Genomic DNA, 17,949 nt, shown 5'->3' on the forward strand with positions numbered 1-17,949 from the left:
TCTCACAGGCCACATCGATATGCTGTTCTTTTTGTTTCAGTCTTTTTTCTCTGTATGCTACAGCTTGGAGAGATTGTATTGCAGCATCTTCAGATTCACCAGTCTTTGCATTATCTGTTGGTAATTTCATCCAGTGAAAAAATTTTTTTGTTGCTATATTTTTCACCTCTATGATTCCTATTTTTAAAAATGTATTTTCCATTTATTTCCTCGTATGGTTATTTGCTTTACATTTATTATTTATATATTTTTTTATATTATTTAATATCCTTGTCTACTATCATCTCTTTCATTTTTGAGTTTTCTCTGTTGAGTAGTTTCTGCTATTATGGGTCAGTCACCTTTTATTTTTTTTGCTGCTTTGCGTGTCTAAGTTTTGGTTACATACTGGACATTTTGATTTTACATTGCTGGGTGCTATTTTGTTGTATTCCTTTAAAGGATGTTGGACTTTTTTCTAGGAGGCAGAAACATTTGACTTCTTAGATGTTTGTTTTCAAGCTCTTTTATGATGACTCTAAATCTGAATTATTCTAGATGTCAATTAGCCCCATTTCTAAGGTGTGGTCCTCTGGAGTGTCTAATGAATATCCCATACAAACATTAAGGTGTCTCCACTCTTCTTTTTACTCTTCCTAGAAGGAACTTGAATGATTAACACCCGTGTTGGCTCTGAAAACTGTTTGGTTTAGATCTTTCTGGTACTTTTTCTTTTCTTGCCAAGTTGTTCTTGCCAAGCTTTATAGAGTTTTACCCTACATGTATACAGATTGGTATTAGGCCATAGACTCAAGGGACTTCTGTGAAGATTTCTGGAACTCTTTCCTTCCAATTTCTGTGGGGATCTGGCTCACAAATTCCAGCTGCCTTGGCCTTTCTTTACTTTGATTTCTTTCTCCTCATTTTAGGTTTTCTGTGTGCCACAGTCACTTGCAGTAAGAAAGTCTGAGTATTGGTAGGGATTATCATATTTATTTTTTCTCAGAGAACATAATACTGTGCTCCCTGTTGTCCACTGACTGAAAAGAGTTATTTCCTTTATTTTGCTAGTTTTCCAGTTGTTCATGGCTAGAGGGTAACTACCAAACCTGTTACTCTGTCGTGGCCATTGTACAAGTTCTCTTCATAGATACTCTATTGAGAAGGCAAGAGAGTTTTTTTTTTTTTTTTTAAATAGAAACAGAGATTCCCCAATGCAAATAGCAAATAGCAGGACCAGAAACTTGTCTAGTGATACCATATGATGTGAGAGTTCTAGACCTAGGGCAGGTGCCTAGACAGGGAAAGAGTCAGAAAGACACAAAGATTATGTGGACACCTGCTTACTATGGTCCTGGGGACCTCAGGACTCACACTTTCACTCACCCTACTCTCAGGTCACTACTATACCTGCTACTTTCCTGGCACTGGAATTACCCTGAATAGAGAATCTGCTCTTTCACCATCACTAATATGATTTTTATACATCATGAAAAAATATTGATACCTAGGGCAGGAAAATATTGACATCAAAGTGTAAATGACTCTTACTTAGTGCTTTACTGAGGTTTGTGAGGGAGGAAGGACCCTAATAAGACTTGTGAAGTTGATACGCTTTCAAAGATCCTCTCTACCAAGAGGAAAACCTGATGGCATAGTGGTTAAGAGGCATGGCTGCTAACCAAAAGGTTCTCAGTTTAAATCCCTGAGGCGCTCCTTGGAAATCATACAGGGGGAGTTCTGCTCTGTCATATGGGGTTGCTATGAGTCAGAATCCACTTGATGGCAGTGGGTTTGTTTTTTTTTTCTCTACCAAGATAGCTGTATTCAACTTACCTACACTTGCCTCTCTTTTTTCCCTCTGTCTGCAGTTACGATAGTGTGCCTTTCCTCTTGCATGACAATGACTTCAAGCGAACAACTGATATTGAGGAGGTGATATCCAGTGCTGACCTCAAAAGAAGTGAATTCTACGAATGGGATTTCATATCGACTCTGAATGCAGGCGAATGGTTTTTGAAGGTAATAGAACGATGGGTAAGACAGAGACCTCAGGTCAACAAACCTGCTTTGAATCTCTCTGCATCTGCTACTCTTTGAGATAAGGCCGTTAGTAAAGATAGGGAAGTATACACACAGTTCTATCCCAGTTTGGTGGCAGGGTCCTAGCACTGGCAGGAGGGTCTTTCCAGTAATTCGTTCAGTTGAATTGCTGCTTTCTACATTTCCTGGAAGGTCCAAAGACATACGTGTATACTTGTCATATAATTCCTTTTCATTGAAGCATTTCGTAAAGTTCTACAGCGTGCCCCCCAGGTACAGTAGTCCCCCCTTATCATGTACAGTAGTCCCCCCTTATCGTATACTGTAGTCCCCCCTTATCTGCGTTGGTTATGTTCCAAGGCTCCCAGTGGATGCCTGAAACCATGGATAGTACTGAGCCTTATATATAGTATGTTTTTTCCTGAACATACATGCCTATGATAAAGTTTAATTCATAAATTAAGCACAGTAAGAGATTAACAACACTAATAAAATAGAACAATTATAGCAATACAGTATAATAAAAGTTACATGAATGTGGTCTCTCTCTCTCTCAAAATATGGTACTGTACGCATCCTTCTTCTTGTAATGATGTTGAGAACTTTCACCTTTTCACTTAAGCCTTTAAAGGATGAATTTAGGGGGGAACTTTTTGGTGATGCCATATTTTTTCATTATTGGCAGGGATGCTGCATCATCATTGACAGTTATTTATTATTTGAAAAAATGAGTTGCCAATTGCAAGTGGACCATATTGATACCATGGCCCAGGAAGTGTATCACACTTCTTGCTTACACTTGAGCCATACTCATACTTACCATACTCAGCTTTCCAAAATTATACACAAAATACTAAATAAACATTGCACTTGCTGCACATAATTGTTATCAGTTTGATTTTGAGTGAAAGTTTAGAAAATACAGGGTGACACATAAAGGCACTTTGCAGTTTCCACACGGAATTGTTCTTTGAGTATGTTTCTTCTGAGTGCTACCTTCTCTGCATCACCTTCTGGTTGTCTTAACTGGGAGATACTCTCCATCAGCGAGGTGAGCGCTTTATAAAAGATGTCATAAGGGAGGTGACTAATACAAGTGGGCCATATCGGTCCCATAGTCCAGGAAGTACATCACAAACTGTTTTCACCCTGAAAATAACTCAGTACTTGAATATTCCTGAATACTGATAACCATGCCTTCCCAATAACGCAATGGAAATAATAAACATCTTTGCAAGCCTTAGACCTTATCTCACTGTACAGAAACCAAAAGACACAAAAATTTCACATAATCACTCCTCCAAGAAGCATTGCCTTATCCAAATAGCTCTCAGCACTTTTCAGCCAGTTGCACCTGTATAACCCTACGCACTAAAGTGGCTCAAATGTCTGCCAGTAAACCTCCAGGGGTGGAAAATGTAACAGGGACATATATGTACCAGCACCCTTAAAAGGAAGCACTTTATGGTTTCTCTTTGGCATATCCAAATTGCCAGCATCACTACTAAATCATTATTAAGTAAAATAAGAGTTCCTTGAATGCAAGCACTGCAGTACCACAATAGTCGATCTGATAACCGAGTTGTCTACTAAGTGACTAATGGGCAGGTGGTGGATACCCTGGACAAAGGGATGATTCGTGTTCCAGGCAGGTTGAAGTGCGATGGCTCGAGATTTCATTACACTACTCATTTAACATTTTTGAACTACGTTTGACTGTAGGCAACAAACTGTAGAAAGTGAAACTGTGGTTAAGGGGAGCCTATTGTACATAGCATTTTACCAGGCATTTTGAGTAGCTCACAGTTTTATATATGAGGAAGACTAGAAACATAATTATTCTTGATTCCTTCTTCTTGCCATTCAGCATATATTTATTGCATACCTACTGGGTACTAGTGTGTGCACATATCCAGCCCTAATAAAGGTCACAGAGTAGTATAAGAAACAGACAATTACAATACATTGTGATAAGTGCTAAAGGAGAATTTCAGGTTGCTTTGGGAGCACACAAGAACAACTTCTAACTTTAGTATGATGAGTGGTGATGGGAGATTCTAGAATAAGGAGGTGTATAGGGCAAAAATGAGTGTGATAAAATTTAAAGCAAGGGCTGTGTGATAAGTAATTTTGAGGCATAAATGAATAGTTCTACTTGAGAGGGTTGGAGAATACTTTGTGCAAAGATGTCATTTCTTCTGAGGGAAGATCATTACTCTACGGGAAACCATGAGTATTGATGGTAGTGTGTTTCAGAGATCACAGCATACTCGAGCAAGAGGGATGTGGTGTGTGTGTAAGGGAGAGGGAGAGCAGGCGGAAAGGGAGAGGCGGAGAGGAGATAGAAGAGAGATGGGAAGAGTCTGGGAAAACATTTTGACAGGTGATTATAGCAATTCTTAAATAACAAGTTAGTTTAGATTTATTCTTGAAGATTTTTAAGTGGGTAAAATAAAAGGTCATATATGCATTTGATAAAGCTTAAACCTGCTTTCTCAAGTTAAGGAAAACAGAACACATTTTCCCAACTCGTCTTGTGGCGAGGGTGAATCCCTGTGACCCAGGTTCTGCCAATCAGAGGTACTCATTTGAGAATTTGATTTTGAAAGTAAGCATCTGAACAAGATAAACCCATTGCTGTGGACTCAGTTCCGACTCATAGCAACCGTATAGGACAGAGCAGAACTGCCCCATAGGGTTTCCAAGGCTATAATCTTTACAGAAGCAGAGTGCCACATTTTTCTCCTGCGGAGCAGCTGGTGGTTTCAAGCAGCTGACCTTTCAGTTAGCAGCTGAGCGCTTAACCACTGCTCACCAGGGTTCCTATGAACAAGATAGACAGTGGATATTCATATTTCTGGCATATGCGTCAATAGATACAGTAGCATAATTGAGGGGAGGGGTCAGCTGTGGCACTAGCTTTCTTATCAGGTAACAGTGCAATTAAGAAAATGAATTTTAAGGTATTTTTTATTGTGTACTAAGGGTTGAATGGAATTTTACTTATATTGGATGTGATAACTGGTTAGATTCTGTTTAATGTAAAAATAGTGAAAAGTGAGGAATTACATAGGGATAGATTTATCTATTGAAATTCCACTTAAGATTCATTCTGTTGTTGTTAGGTGCCTTTGAGTTGCTTCCGACTCATAGAGACCCTGTGTACAACAGACCGAAACAGTGCCTGATTCTGTGTCGTCCTCACAATCGTTGCTATGTTTGAGCCCTCTGTTGCAGCCACTGTGTCAGTCCATCTCATTGCAGGTCTGCCTCTTTTTCTCTGACCCTGTACTTTACCATGATGTCCTTCTCCAAAGACTGGTCCCTCCTGATAACATGTCCAAAATATGTGAGATGAAGCCTCAGTCTCCCATCCTCACTTCTAAGAAGAATTCTGACTATACTTCTTCCAAAACAGATGTCTTCATTTTTCTGGCAGTCCATGATATATTCAATATTCTTCACCAACACCGTAATTCAAAGGTATCACTTCCTCTTTGGTCTTCCTTATTTGTTGTCTGGCTTTCACATGTATATGAGGAAACCAAAAATACCATGGGTTAGGTTAGGAGCACCTTAGTCTTCAAAGTGACAGCTTTGCTTTTGAACACTTTCAAGAGGTCTTTTGCAGCAAATTAATTTCTCATTACACATTTAACACACATATTGTTTTGTGACATTCGCTGCCAACACTGCGACGTATCAACACTCTCCTTTTCTTGACCTTGGGTTCCCCATTTCCATTCGTCCAACTTTCCTGTCCCTCCTGCCTTCTTGTCCTTGCCCTTGGGCTGGTGTGTCCATTTAGTCTTATATACATGGTTGAGCTATGTGTATTATTGTTTGTTTTATGGGCCTGTCTAATCTTTGGGCAAAGGGTGAACCTCAGGAGTGACTTCAGTACTGAGTTAAAGAGTGTCCAGGGACAATACTCTTGGGGTTTCTCAAGTTTCTGTTAGAACACTAACTCTGGTCTTTTTTTGTGAGTGAGAATTTTGTTCTACATTTTTCTCCACCTCTGTCTGGGACCCTCTATTTTGATCCCTGGAAGAGCAGTGGGTGGTGGTAACCGGGCACCATCCAGTTGTTCTAGGCTCAGTCTGGTGGAGGTGTGGTAGTTATAGTCCATTAGTCCTTTACTAATCATTCCCTTGTATCTTTGGTGTTCTTCATTCTCCTTTCCTCCAGACGCGATGGACCAACTAACAGGCTTTAAAACCCCAGTTGATTCTCACCGGAGTCAGATGTAGAACATTTATTTTTTATAAACTATGTTATGCCAGTCGAGCTAGATGTTCCCCAAGACCATGGTTCCCAGGCCTCAGCCCAGTAGCTCGGTCTCTGAGGGCGTTTGGATTGTCTGATGTTTCTATGACTTTGCCCTGGCCTAGATGTGCTAACTTTCCCAGTATCATATACTGTCTATCTTATCCCTCACCGAAGTTACCACTTAGCTACTATCTAGTTAGGCCTTTTGCAGCATATTTGCCCAATGAGACATGTCGTTTGATTTCTTGACTGTTGCTTCTACAGGCAATGACTGTAGATCCAAGTAAAATGAAATCCTTGACAACTTGAATATTTTCTCCATTTATTGTGATCTTGCTTATTGGTCCAGTCGTGAAGATTTTTGTTTTTGTTATGTTGAGGTGTAATCCATACTGTAGGTTGTAGTCTTTGATCTTCATCAGTACGTGCTTCAGATCCTCTTTGCTTTCTGCAAGCAAGGTTGTGTCACCTGCCTATCGCAGGTTGTTAATGAGTCTTCCGCCAGTCCTGATGCCGTGTTCTTTGTGTAGTCCAGCGTCTTGGACTATTTGTTCAGCATAAAGATTGAATAAATATGATGAAAGGATGCAGCCCTTACACACACATTTTCTGACTCATTCTGTTAGCTAGTGTAAATACAAGAGATAGCTGAAGGTAGATTTGTGATTACTGTAGCTCCTCCAAATATTTGTCCTCTTGAAGTACATGGCCTATAAATGCTGCTTCTGTAAGTTAAAACAATAGAATTACTCTGATATTCCAGGCTTCTCTGTATATGTAGGATCTGTAATATAATTACCATCATAGAGGAATAAATAGATACATAAAAACTAGAGATGCTCCATTAGCATGTGTATTTTGGATTAGTCAGCCATAGCGAACATCTTGGCTAATGCATATTCCAGATGAGAAGGCCGTTATTGTATCTGACATATAATTTATGGCTTGGAAAAGTCTTATTAGGATTTGTTGAATTAAACACGCTCCTAAAATTGAGCCAAAGTTTCATCTGGCTGAGATGTTTGATCGAGCAGGGAGGTTGATGAATGAGTGGTTGATAATTTTAATTAATAGATGAGTTTTCATATGTTGGTTACTTGATGGTCCTTATAGTTGAAAGACAACATTGGTTTTCATGTGACTGGTCATGGTTAAATTCCATGTGACAGCTATGATATATTTAGGTATTTTAATTACTAGTTTTCAAGATTTTCCTCCCAGAGCATCTTCTGTCTGTGAATGTCTTGGGTTATTTGGAGGTGGTAGAGTTGTTTATATTATTGTACTAAATTTTGGTGAAAATTTTCAGGTTACTACTTTAGTATATTTAGGTTGTATGCTTGTAATGTTGCGTTATACTCTTACTATGGCTACTGAGCAATATCCTGAAAGTTGAAGATCACATATGAGTATTTGGGTCTTTATTTTTAGGTTGGATTGTGGAGCTTTCTTTGCTTGCATAACAATATGGTCAGAAGGTGGTTGAAGTGATGTTGGCATGTGATTTAAAACATTTATAGAACTGGGTAATTTTTGTTGGTGGAGAAACTGATTTTGTTTGTGAAGGTTAGGCTGGTGGCTTTTTGTTGGATGGGCATATTCATGAGGCATATTGGTCTGCAGTTTTTTTTCTTTTTCTGACAGTGTTGTTACCTTGTTTTGGTATTAGGGTAATGGCCTCATAAAATGAGTTGGGAATTCCTCTGACCTCATCTATTTTCTGGAAGATACTGCATAGAATTTATTCTTTGTATGTTTGGTAGAGTTCAACAGTGAACATACCTGGGCCTGGAGTTTTCTTTGTTGAAGGTTTTTAATTATAAATTCAGTTTCTTGACTAGACATAGGGCATTTCAGATTATCTCTTTGTTCTTGAGTCATTGTTAATAGTTTGTGTGTTTCTAGGAATTGGTCTATGTCATCTAAGATATCAAATTTATGAGCAGGGTTGTTCTTAACATTTCCTTAATTTCCTATAAATTACTGTAGCATCAGTAGTGATATTCCCTCTTTCATTCCTGATATTGGTTAATTTGTTGTTTTTTCTCTCCTTTTGGTACAGCCTGGCTAGAGATTTTGCAATTGTATTGATCTTATCGAAGAAATAATGTTTGGTTTCATTGGTTATCTCTATTGTTTTTCTGTGTTTAATTTCATTGATTTCTGCTGAAATCTTTATTGGTTTTTTTCTTCTGATTACTTTGGGTTGATTTGATTTTCTTTTTTCTAATTAAGGTGGAAGCTTCGGTTACTGATGTTAGATCGTTCTTGATATAAGCATTTAATACTATACATTTACCCATAAGCACTGCTTTAACTGTATCTTGCAGATTTGAAAATGTTACATTTTAATTTGTATTTACTTCAAAATGTTTTAAAATTTCTCTTGACTCTTCTTCCTTGATCCATGGGTTATTCAGAAGTATGTTTTTAAAGTTCTGAATATTTGAGGATTTTACAAGTATCTTCGTATTATTGATTTCTAGTTTAATTCTGACTGCATGCTTTATATGATTTCTGTTCTTTTATGTTTACTAAGATTTGTTTTATAAACCAGAATATGACTTGTTTTGATGAATGTTCCATGTGCACTTAAGAAGAACGTGTGTATTCTGCAGTTGTTGTGTGGAGTGTCCTGTAAATTTCAATTAGGTGAAGTTGGTTAATAATGTTGTCCAAATCATATATATCCATATGGATTTTTCTGCCCATTTATTTTATCAGTTACTGAGAAAGGAATGTTGAAGTCTGTCAGTATTGTTGACTTACGTATTTCTCCTTTTACAGCTTTCAGGTTTTGCCTCATGTATTTTGAAGCTCTTTGTTAAGAGCAGGCCTGCTAACACCTTGCTTTTAGCTTGGTGAGACCAATATCAGACAGCTGACCTACCAAACTATTTGACATACATGTTGTTTTAAGCTGCTAATTTGTGTTGATTTGTTACAGCAGCGATAGAAATCTAATACATGAGATAATGTCCACCTTTGTCTTTCATAATATTAATTCATTAACCTAGAAAATTAAATATATCAACAAAATATTAGCATCTCAAATCTATAAAAAAGAAAATATATCATGATCAAGTGGGCTCCATCTTGGGAGTAGAACACTGGTTCAACATTCATAAATCAATCAATGTAATTTACCATATTGACAGTCTAAAGAGAAAAGAAGACTACATAATGACTTCACCTGATACAGCAGAAGCGTTCAACAAAATTCCATTCACAAAACTCTCGGCAAGTTATAAATAGAAAGGAACTTCCTTAAGCTAATAAAGGAGAATGTCAAAAAACCTACAGCTAACATTCTTAATGGTGAGAGAATGAATGCTTCTCCCCTAAGACTCGAATCTTCCCCAACAATGCCTTCCCTCATCACTCCTATTAAGTATTACAATGGAAGTTTCAGACAGTGCATTAAAGATAGAAAAAGTATACATATTTGAAAGGAAGAAAGCAAGTTATCTCTATTCACATGCAACATGATTGTTTATGTAGAAATTCCAAAAGAACCTACAAAAAAGCTCCTAGAACCAATAAATGAGTTTTACAAGGTCCCAGGATACAAGACATATATATAAAAGTAAATTGTATCCTCAAATACTAATAGTGAAAAGTTGAAGTGTGAAATTAACATAACAATAACATTAGTAGCACCCAAAAAGTCAAGTACTTACGCATAAATCTGAAAAAAAAAAATTGTGCAGCATCTGTATGCTTAAAAATTACAAAACTATGATGAAAGAAACCAAAGAAGATCTAGATTAATGGAGAGGTATGCTATGTTCATGAATTGTAAGAGTTGATCTTAAAATGTGTATAGTTTGATTGATAGATTCAAGGCAATCTGAATCAAAAGATCAAAATTCAAGGAATCTATTTTTTTTCAGGTGTCAACAAGCTGGTTCTAAAATTTATATGAAAAAGCAAAGGAATGAGAAAAATCAAAGCAATTCTGAAAAAGAAGGCAGTTGTAGGACTCACGTTACCTGATTTCAAATCTTACTATAAAGCTACAGTAATCAAGAAAGTGTGGTATTGGTGAAAGAATAGGCAAAGATCATGGTACAGAATTTTAATCCTAGAAGTAAACCGACTTTGACAAAGGTACAAAGGCAGATCAATAGAGAAAGGAAAGCCTTTAGAAGAAATTTTGTTGGAAGAATTGGATGTCCCGTATTAATCTCAACATATACTTCACACCTTAGAAGAAATTAACTTAAAATAGATCATGGAACTAACTATATAAAACTTCCCAGGCTGTAATCTTTACTACAGCTGATTGCTAGGTCTTTTCTCCCACATAGCAGCTGGTGGGTTTGAACCGCTGACCTTTTGTTTAGCAGCCAAGTGCTTAATTAACCACTTCACTACCAGGGCTCCCGTTAAAATGGCTCATATCAAAGAAACTGACAGTAGCAAATCCTGACATATCCTTCAGGGATGACTGTGAAATCAGTGCATCCTCAGGTGCAGGGAAAATTAGAGAATTTATTGTCAGAAGAACTACTGTAAAAGAAACCCTCAAGAAAGTACCAGAGGGAAAGTTGGAACTTCGGGAATGAAGAAATGGCAACAAAAATTGTAAATACGTGAGTGAATATGATAGGTTACCTTTTTCCTCTCAATTTTTAACAAACATTTATGACTGAAAGTAAAATTAGAACACTTCTCATAGAGTTTTCAATGTATGTAGATATAATACATAACTATAATACAGTGGGGGGAGGATAAAGGGACCTTTTATAGTTGTAAGAGTTCTCCATTTTACTTAAAGTGATAAAATATAAACACTAAATAGACAATGAAAGGCTAGGGTAGGAATGTATTTTGTAATTTTTATTTTATTTTTATTGTGCTTTAAGTGAAAGTTTACAGCTGAAGTTAGTTTCTCATACAAAAATTTATACATGCATTGTTGTGTGACCCTAGTTGGTCTCTCTGTAATATCGCAGCACAACCCTCCTTTCCACCCTGGATTTCTCGTGTCCATTCAACCAGCTCCTATCTCTTTCTTCCTTCTCATCCCACCTCCGGATAAGAGCTGTGCATTTAGTCTCATATACGTACTTGGACTAAGAAGCACACTCTTCATGAGTATAATTTTATGTCTTACAGTCCAGTCTAATCTTTGTCTGAAGAGTGGGCTTTGGACATGGTTTTAGTTCTGAGTTAACAGCCTGGGGGCCATGTCTTCAGGGTTCCTCCAAGTCTCAGTCAGACCATTAAGTCTGGTCTTTTTACTAGAATTGGAGTTCTGTACCCCACTTTTCTCCTGCTCCATCAGGGACTCTCTGTTGTGTTCCCTGTCAGGGCGGTCATGGGTGGTAGCGGAGCACCACCTAGTTCTTCTGGTCTCAGGCCGATGTAGTCTCTGGTTTATGTGGCCCTTTTTGTCTCTTGGGCTCATATTTTCCTTGTGTCTTTGGTGTTCTTCCTTCTTTCTTTGCTCCAGGTGGGTTGGGACCAATTCATACATCTTAGATGGCGGCTCACTAGCTTTTAAGAGCGCCATGACACTCACCAAAGTGGGATGCAGAACATTTTATTAATAAAATTTGTTATGCCAGTTGACCTAGATGTCCCCTGAAACCATGGTCCCCAGACTCCTGCCCCTGCTACTCTGTCCCTCGAAGTGATTGATTGTATTCTGGAAAATCCTTAGCTTTTGGTCTAGTCCAGTTGTGCTGACTTTCCTCTATTGCGTGTTGTCCTTCCCTTCACCTAAGATAATTCTAGTTGGTGTGAAACCCTGGTAGCATATTGGTTAAGAGCTACAGCTGCTAACCAAAAAGTCACCAGTTTGAATCCAATGGGTACTCCTTGGAAACCCTGTGGGGCAGTTCTACCCTGTCCTATAGTGTCACTATGAGTCAGAATCGACTCAATGGTAATTTTTTTTTTTTTTGTAATCGAGTCCATGTACCCTCTCCTTCCCTCCCCACCCTCATAACCATCAAAGAATGTTTTGTTCTGTGTTTAAACCTTTTTTTGAGTTCTTATAATAGCGGTCTCATACAATATTTGTCATTTTGTGAGTGACTAATTTCACTGAACATAATGCCGTCCAGATTCATCCATGTTACGAGATGTTTCGTGGATTCATCATTGTTCTTTATCATTGCATAGTATTCCATTGTATGAATATACCATAATTTGTTTATCCATTCGTCCATTGATGGGCACCTAGGTTGTTTCCATGTTTTTGCTATTGTGAACAGTGCTGCAGTGAACATGGGTGTGCATATATCTATTTGTGTGAGGGCTTTTATTTCTGTAGGATATATTCCAAAGAGTGGGATTGCTGGATCATATGGTAGTTCTATTTCTAGCTTTTTAAGGAAGTGCCAAATCGATTTCCAAATTGGTTGTACCATTTTACATTCCCACCAGCAGTGTATAAGTGTCCTAGCCTCTCCACAACCTCTCCAACATTTATTATTTTGTGTGTTTTGGGATTAATGCTAGCCTTGTCGGGGTGAGATGGTATCTCATTATAGTTTTCATCTGCATTTCTCTAATGGCTAATGATCGTGAGCATTTCCTCAGTATGTGTTAGCCACCTGAATGTCTTCTCTGGTGAAATACCTGTTCATATTCTTTTCTCGTTTTTTCATTGGGTTATTTGCCTCTTTATTGTTGAGGTTTTGCAGTATCTTGTAGATTTTAAGAGATTAGACCCTGATCAGATATATTGTAGCCAAAAGTTTTTTCCCAGTCTGTAGGCTGTCTTTTTTAGGAAAACATGGTAACATAGTGGTTAAGTGATGTGGCTGCTAACCAAAAGGTTGGCAGTTTGAATCCACCAGGTGCTCCTTGGAAACTATGGGGCAGTTGTACACTTTCTTACAGGGTTGCTATGAATTGGAATAGACTCAATGGCAACTTTTTTTTTTTTTTTAAGGTTTTCTTTTTATTCTTTTGATGAAGTCTTTTAAAGAGCGTGTTTGATTTTTAGGCGCTCCCAGTTATCTATTTTCTCTTCTGGTGTTTGTGTATTTTTGGTAATGTTTTGTGTACTGTTTGTGCCTTGTATTAGGGCTCCTAGCGTTGTCCCTATTTTTTCTTTCATGATCTTTATCATTTTAGATTTTATATTTAGGTCTTTGATCCATTTTGAGTTTGTTTTTGTGCATGGTGTGAGGTATGGGTCTTGTTTCTTTTTTTGCAAATGGATGGATATTTATTTATACCAGCACCATTTGTGAAAGAGACTGTCTTTTCCCCATTTAACAGACTTTGGGCCTTTGTCAAATATCAGCTGCTCATAGGTAAATGAATTTATGTCTGGGTTCTCAATTCTGTTCCATTACTGTGTCTGTCTGTTGTTGTATCAGTACCAGGCTGTTTTGACTGCCATGGCAGAATAATAGGTTCTAAAATCAGGTAGTGTGAGACCTCCCACTTTGTTCCTCTTCTTCAGTGATGCTTTACTTATCCACGGCCTCTTACCTTTCCATATGAAGTTCATGATTTGTTTCTCCATTTTATTAAAAAATGCTTTGAAATTTGCATCAGGATTGCATTGGATCTATAGATTGCTTTGGGTAGAACTGACATTTTTACAATGTTGAGTCTTCCTATCCATGAACAAGGTGTGTTTTTCCACTTATGTAGGTCTCTTTTGGTTCCTTGCAGTAGCGTCTCGTAGTTTTCTTTGTATAGGTGTTTTACGTCTCTGGTTAGATTTATTCCTAAGTATTCTCTCTTCTTGGAGGCTATTATATATGGTATTAATTTGGTGATTTCCTCTTTGTCAGTGTAGAGGAATCTAACTGATTTTTGTATGTTTATCTTGTATCCTGATACTTTGCTGAAATCTTCTATTAGTTCCAGTAGTTTTCTTGTGGATTCTTTGGGGTTTTCTGTGTATAAGATCATATCATCTGCAAATAGGGATACTTTTACTTCTTCTTACCAATTTGGATGCCCTTTAGTTCTTTTTCTTGCCTATTTGCTCTGGCTAGGACCTCCAGCACAATGTTGAATAAGAATGGTGATAAAGGTCATTCTTGTCTGGTTCCTGTTCTCAAGGGGAATGCTTTCAGACTCTCTCCATTTAGGATAATGTTGGCTGTTGGCTTTGTATAAATGCCCTTTATTATGTTGAGGAATTTCCCTTCTATTTTTTGGAAAGTTTTTTTTAATCATGAATGGGTGTTGGACTTTGTCAAAAGCCTTTTCTATATCAGTTGATAAGATCATGTGGTTCTTGTCTTTTATTTATGTGATGGATTACATTGATTGTTTTTCTAATATTGAATCATCCCTGCATACCTGGTATGAATCCCACTTGGTCACGGTGAATTACTTTTTTGATATGTTGTTGAAGTGTCTTGGCTAGAATTTTGTTGAGAATTTTTGCATCTATGTTCATGAGGGATATTGGCCTGTAATTTTCTTTCTTTTTTTTTTTTTTTTTTGTGGTGTCTTTATTGGCTTTGGTATCAAGGTTATGCCAGCTTCATAGAATGAGTTTGGGAGTATTCCATCTTTTTCTGTGCCCTGAAATACCTTTAGTAGTAGTGGTGTTAACTCTTCTCGGAAAGTTTGGTAGAATTCTCCAGTGAAGCTGTCAGGGCCAGGGCTTGTTTTTGTTGGGAGTTTTTAATTACCTTTCAATCTCTTCTTTTGTTATAGGTTTATTTAGTTGTTCTACCTCCGTTTGTGTTAGTTTAGGTAGATAGCGTGTTTCTAGAATATGTGCATTTCCTCTAGGTTTTCAAATTTGTTAGAGTACAGTTCTTCATAGTATTCTGTTATGATTCTTTTAACTTGGGTCTGTTGTGATATCACCCATCTCATTTTTTATTTGGAGTATTTGTTTCCTGTCCTGTTTTTCTTTTGTCAGTTTGGCCAACAGTTTATCAATTTTGTTGATCTTTTCAAAGAACCAGCTTTTGGGCTTGTTAACTCTTTCTGTAATTTTTCTGTTCTCTATTTCATTTGATTCTGCTCTCATTTTTATACATGCTTTCTTCTGGAGCTCAAGGACTTCTTTTGCTGCTCTTTCTATTTGTTGTAATTTTAAAGTTAATGTTTTGATTTTGGCCCATTCTTCTTTTTGGATGTGTGCATTTCTTGCTATAAGTTGATCTCTGAGCGCTGCTTTTGCTGAGTTCCAGGAGTTATGGTAGGATGTGTTTTCATTCCCATTTGATTCTGTGAATTTCTTTATCCTGTTCTCAATTTCTTTATTAACCCAGTAGTTTTTGAGCATGGTGTTGTTCAGTTTCCATATGTTTGATTTTTTTCTCCTTGCTTTTCCTGTTATTGATTTCTACTTTTATGGCTTTATGCTCAGAAAAGATGCTTTGTAATATTTCAATGCTCTGGATTCTTATGGCCTAATATGTGGTCTATTCTGGAGAACGTTCCATGTGCGTTAGAAAAAAAAAAAGTATACATGGCTGCTGTTGGGTAGAGTGTTTTGTATATGTCTATGAGTTCAAGTTGTTGGATTGTGGCATTTAGATCTTCTGGGTCTTTATTAAAGTTCTTTCTGGATGTTCTGCCCTTCACTAAAAGTGATGTCTTCTACTATTATTGTGAAGCTGTTTATTTACGTTTTCTGTGCTGTTAGAGTTTGTTTTATGCATTTTGGAGCCCTCTCATTGGGTGCGTAAATATTTATTATGGTTATGTCCTCCTGGTGTATTGACCCTTTAATCATTACATACTGTCCTTCCTTATCCTTTGTGATGGTTTTTACTTTAAAGTCAATTTTATTGGAGATTAATATTGCCACTTCTGCTCCTTTTTAATTGGTATGTTTGCTTGATATATATTTTTTCATGCATTGAGTTTTAGTTTGTTTGTGTCTTTAAGTCTAAAGTGTGTCTCTTGTAGGCAGCTTATAGATGGATTATGTTTTTTTACTCCTTTCTGCCACTCTCTCTTTATTGGTGTTTTTAGTCCATTTACATTCAGCATAATTATTGATAGGTATGAGTTTAGTGCTGTCATTTTGATGTATTGTGTGTGTAAGTGTGTTGTCAGTTTGTTCCACTTAATTTTCTGTGCTGAGTTGTTTTTCTTTATGTGTTTTCTTTTCATCCTTTTCATCGTTGTTGATTTTGTATTTGCCAAATCTTTATGTTTTTCTTGGTTTTTATTTTGACGTATAAAAAAAATTTTTTTTTTGGTGATGTATAGGATTGTTATTTTCCTTTGTGGTTACCTTAATATTTACCCCTATTTTTCTAAGTTTAGACTAATCTTTTACTTCTTTTTATCACCTTGACTTCTCCATATGAAAGATCTATGAATACATTATTTAGTCCCTCTTTTTTGTTCTAATGTTGTCATCATTTATATATTCATGTCTCTTTTTCCCTATTTTCAGTGTTTTAGCTTTGATTTATTTGTGACTTCCCTATCTGGGTTGATATCTGTTTGTTCTGTCCCGTGTTCTAGTCTTAGGTTGTTACCCAATGTTACTGATTTTCTAACCGGTGGACTCCCTTTAGTATTTCTTGTAATTTTAGTTTGGTTTTTACAAATTCCCTAAACTTCTGTTTTTCTGAAAATTCCTAATTTCACCATCATAACTGAGAGACAGTTTTGCTGAATATGTAATTCTTGGCTGGCAATTTTTTTCCTTCAAGGCTTTATATATGTCATCTCATTGCCTTCTTGCCTGCATGATTTCTGCTGAGCAGTTCAAACTTAGTCTTATTGACTCTCCTTTGTAGATGACTTTTGGTTTATCCCTAGCTGCTCTTCAAATTCTCTCTTTATCTTTGGTTTTGGCAAGTTTGATTATAATATGTCTCGGTGACTTTCTTTTGGAATCTTATCTTGTGGGATTCGAAGAGCTTCTTGGATAGATAGCTTCTCATCTTCCATGATATCAGGTAAGTTTCCTACCAACAAATCTTCAGCAATTCTGCCTGTATTTTCTGTTATTTCCCCCTGTTCTGGCACTGCAGTCACTAGTATGTTATGCCTTTTGATAGAGGCCCACATAATTCTTACGGTTTCTTCATTTATGAAAATTTCTTTGTCTGATTTTTCCTCAAATAAGTTGGTGTCAAATGCTTTATCTTCAATCTCACTAATTCTGACTTGCATTGCCTCAATTCTGTTCCTATGACTTTCTATTGAGTTGTATACTTCTGAAATTTTATTGTTAATCTTTGGAATTTCATTTTACTGCCTTTCTGTGGACTCTTGCTGCCTGTTGAATTTGTCATTATTCTCTTGTTTAAGCTTCTTAAGTTCCTCTGTTGCTTTATGAATTCCTTGGCATATTTTTATTTTGTCTGATCTCCTTCCTGATCTCTTGAAGAGCTCTGTATGTTAATCTTTTGAATTCTACCTCTGATAATTGCAAGAAGTTCTCTTCTTCCAGAGGGTTTCTTGATTCTTCGTTTTGGGCACTTGCTGAAGCCGTCATGGTCTGCCTCTTTAAGTGATTTGATATCGACTCTTGTCTCCGAGCCATCAATAAGTTATTATATTTATTTATTTTATGTTTGCTTACTGTGTCCTAGCTTCTTGTTTTATTTTGTTTTGATATGCCCAAATAAGCTGGTCATGTGTGCCAGTTTGATTATTGGCACCTTTGAAGCTCTCATGTCCTTTCACCAGCTGGTTAGAGCTGTAACTAGGTATGTGAGCCCAGGAGTCCATTTACATTTCTTGTATGGATTC

General features: G+C 37.0%; 1 protein-coding gene across 1 annotated transcript in view; it reads left to right on the plus strand.

Moving 5' to 3' along the window:
• The window catches only part of LOC126078952 (glycerophosphodiester phosphodiesterase domain-containing protein 4-like), a 144,297-nt gene that overhangs the window by 79,312 nt on the left and 47,036 nt on the right, over positions 1-17,949 (plus strand). Inside the window, exons 9-10 of the mRNA XM_049889792.1 lie at positions 1,851-2,001; positions 12,995-13,000. Of these exons, the coding sequence (XP_049745749.1) occupies positions 1,851-2,001; positions 12,995-13,000 (157 nt within the window). The remainder of the gene's footprint in view (positions 1-1,850; positions 2,002-12,994; positions 13,001-17,949) is intronic.

This window comes from Elephas maximus, chromosome 7 (assembly GCF_024166365.1).
Source record: "Elephas maximus indicus isolate mEleMax1 chromosome 7, mEleMax1 primary haplotype, whole genome shotgun sequence".
Taxonomy (NCBI): domain Eukaryota; kingdom Metazoa; phylum Chordata; class Mammalia; order Proboscidea; family Elephantidae; genus Elephas; species Elephas maximus.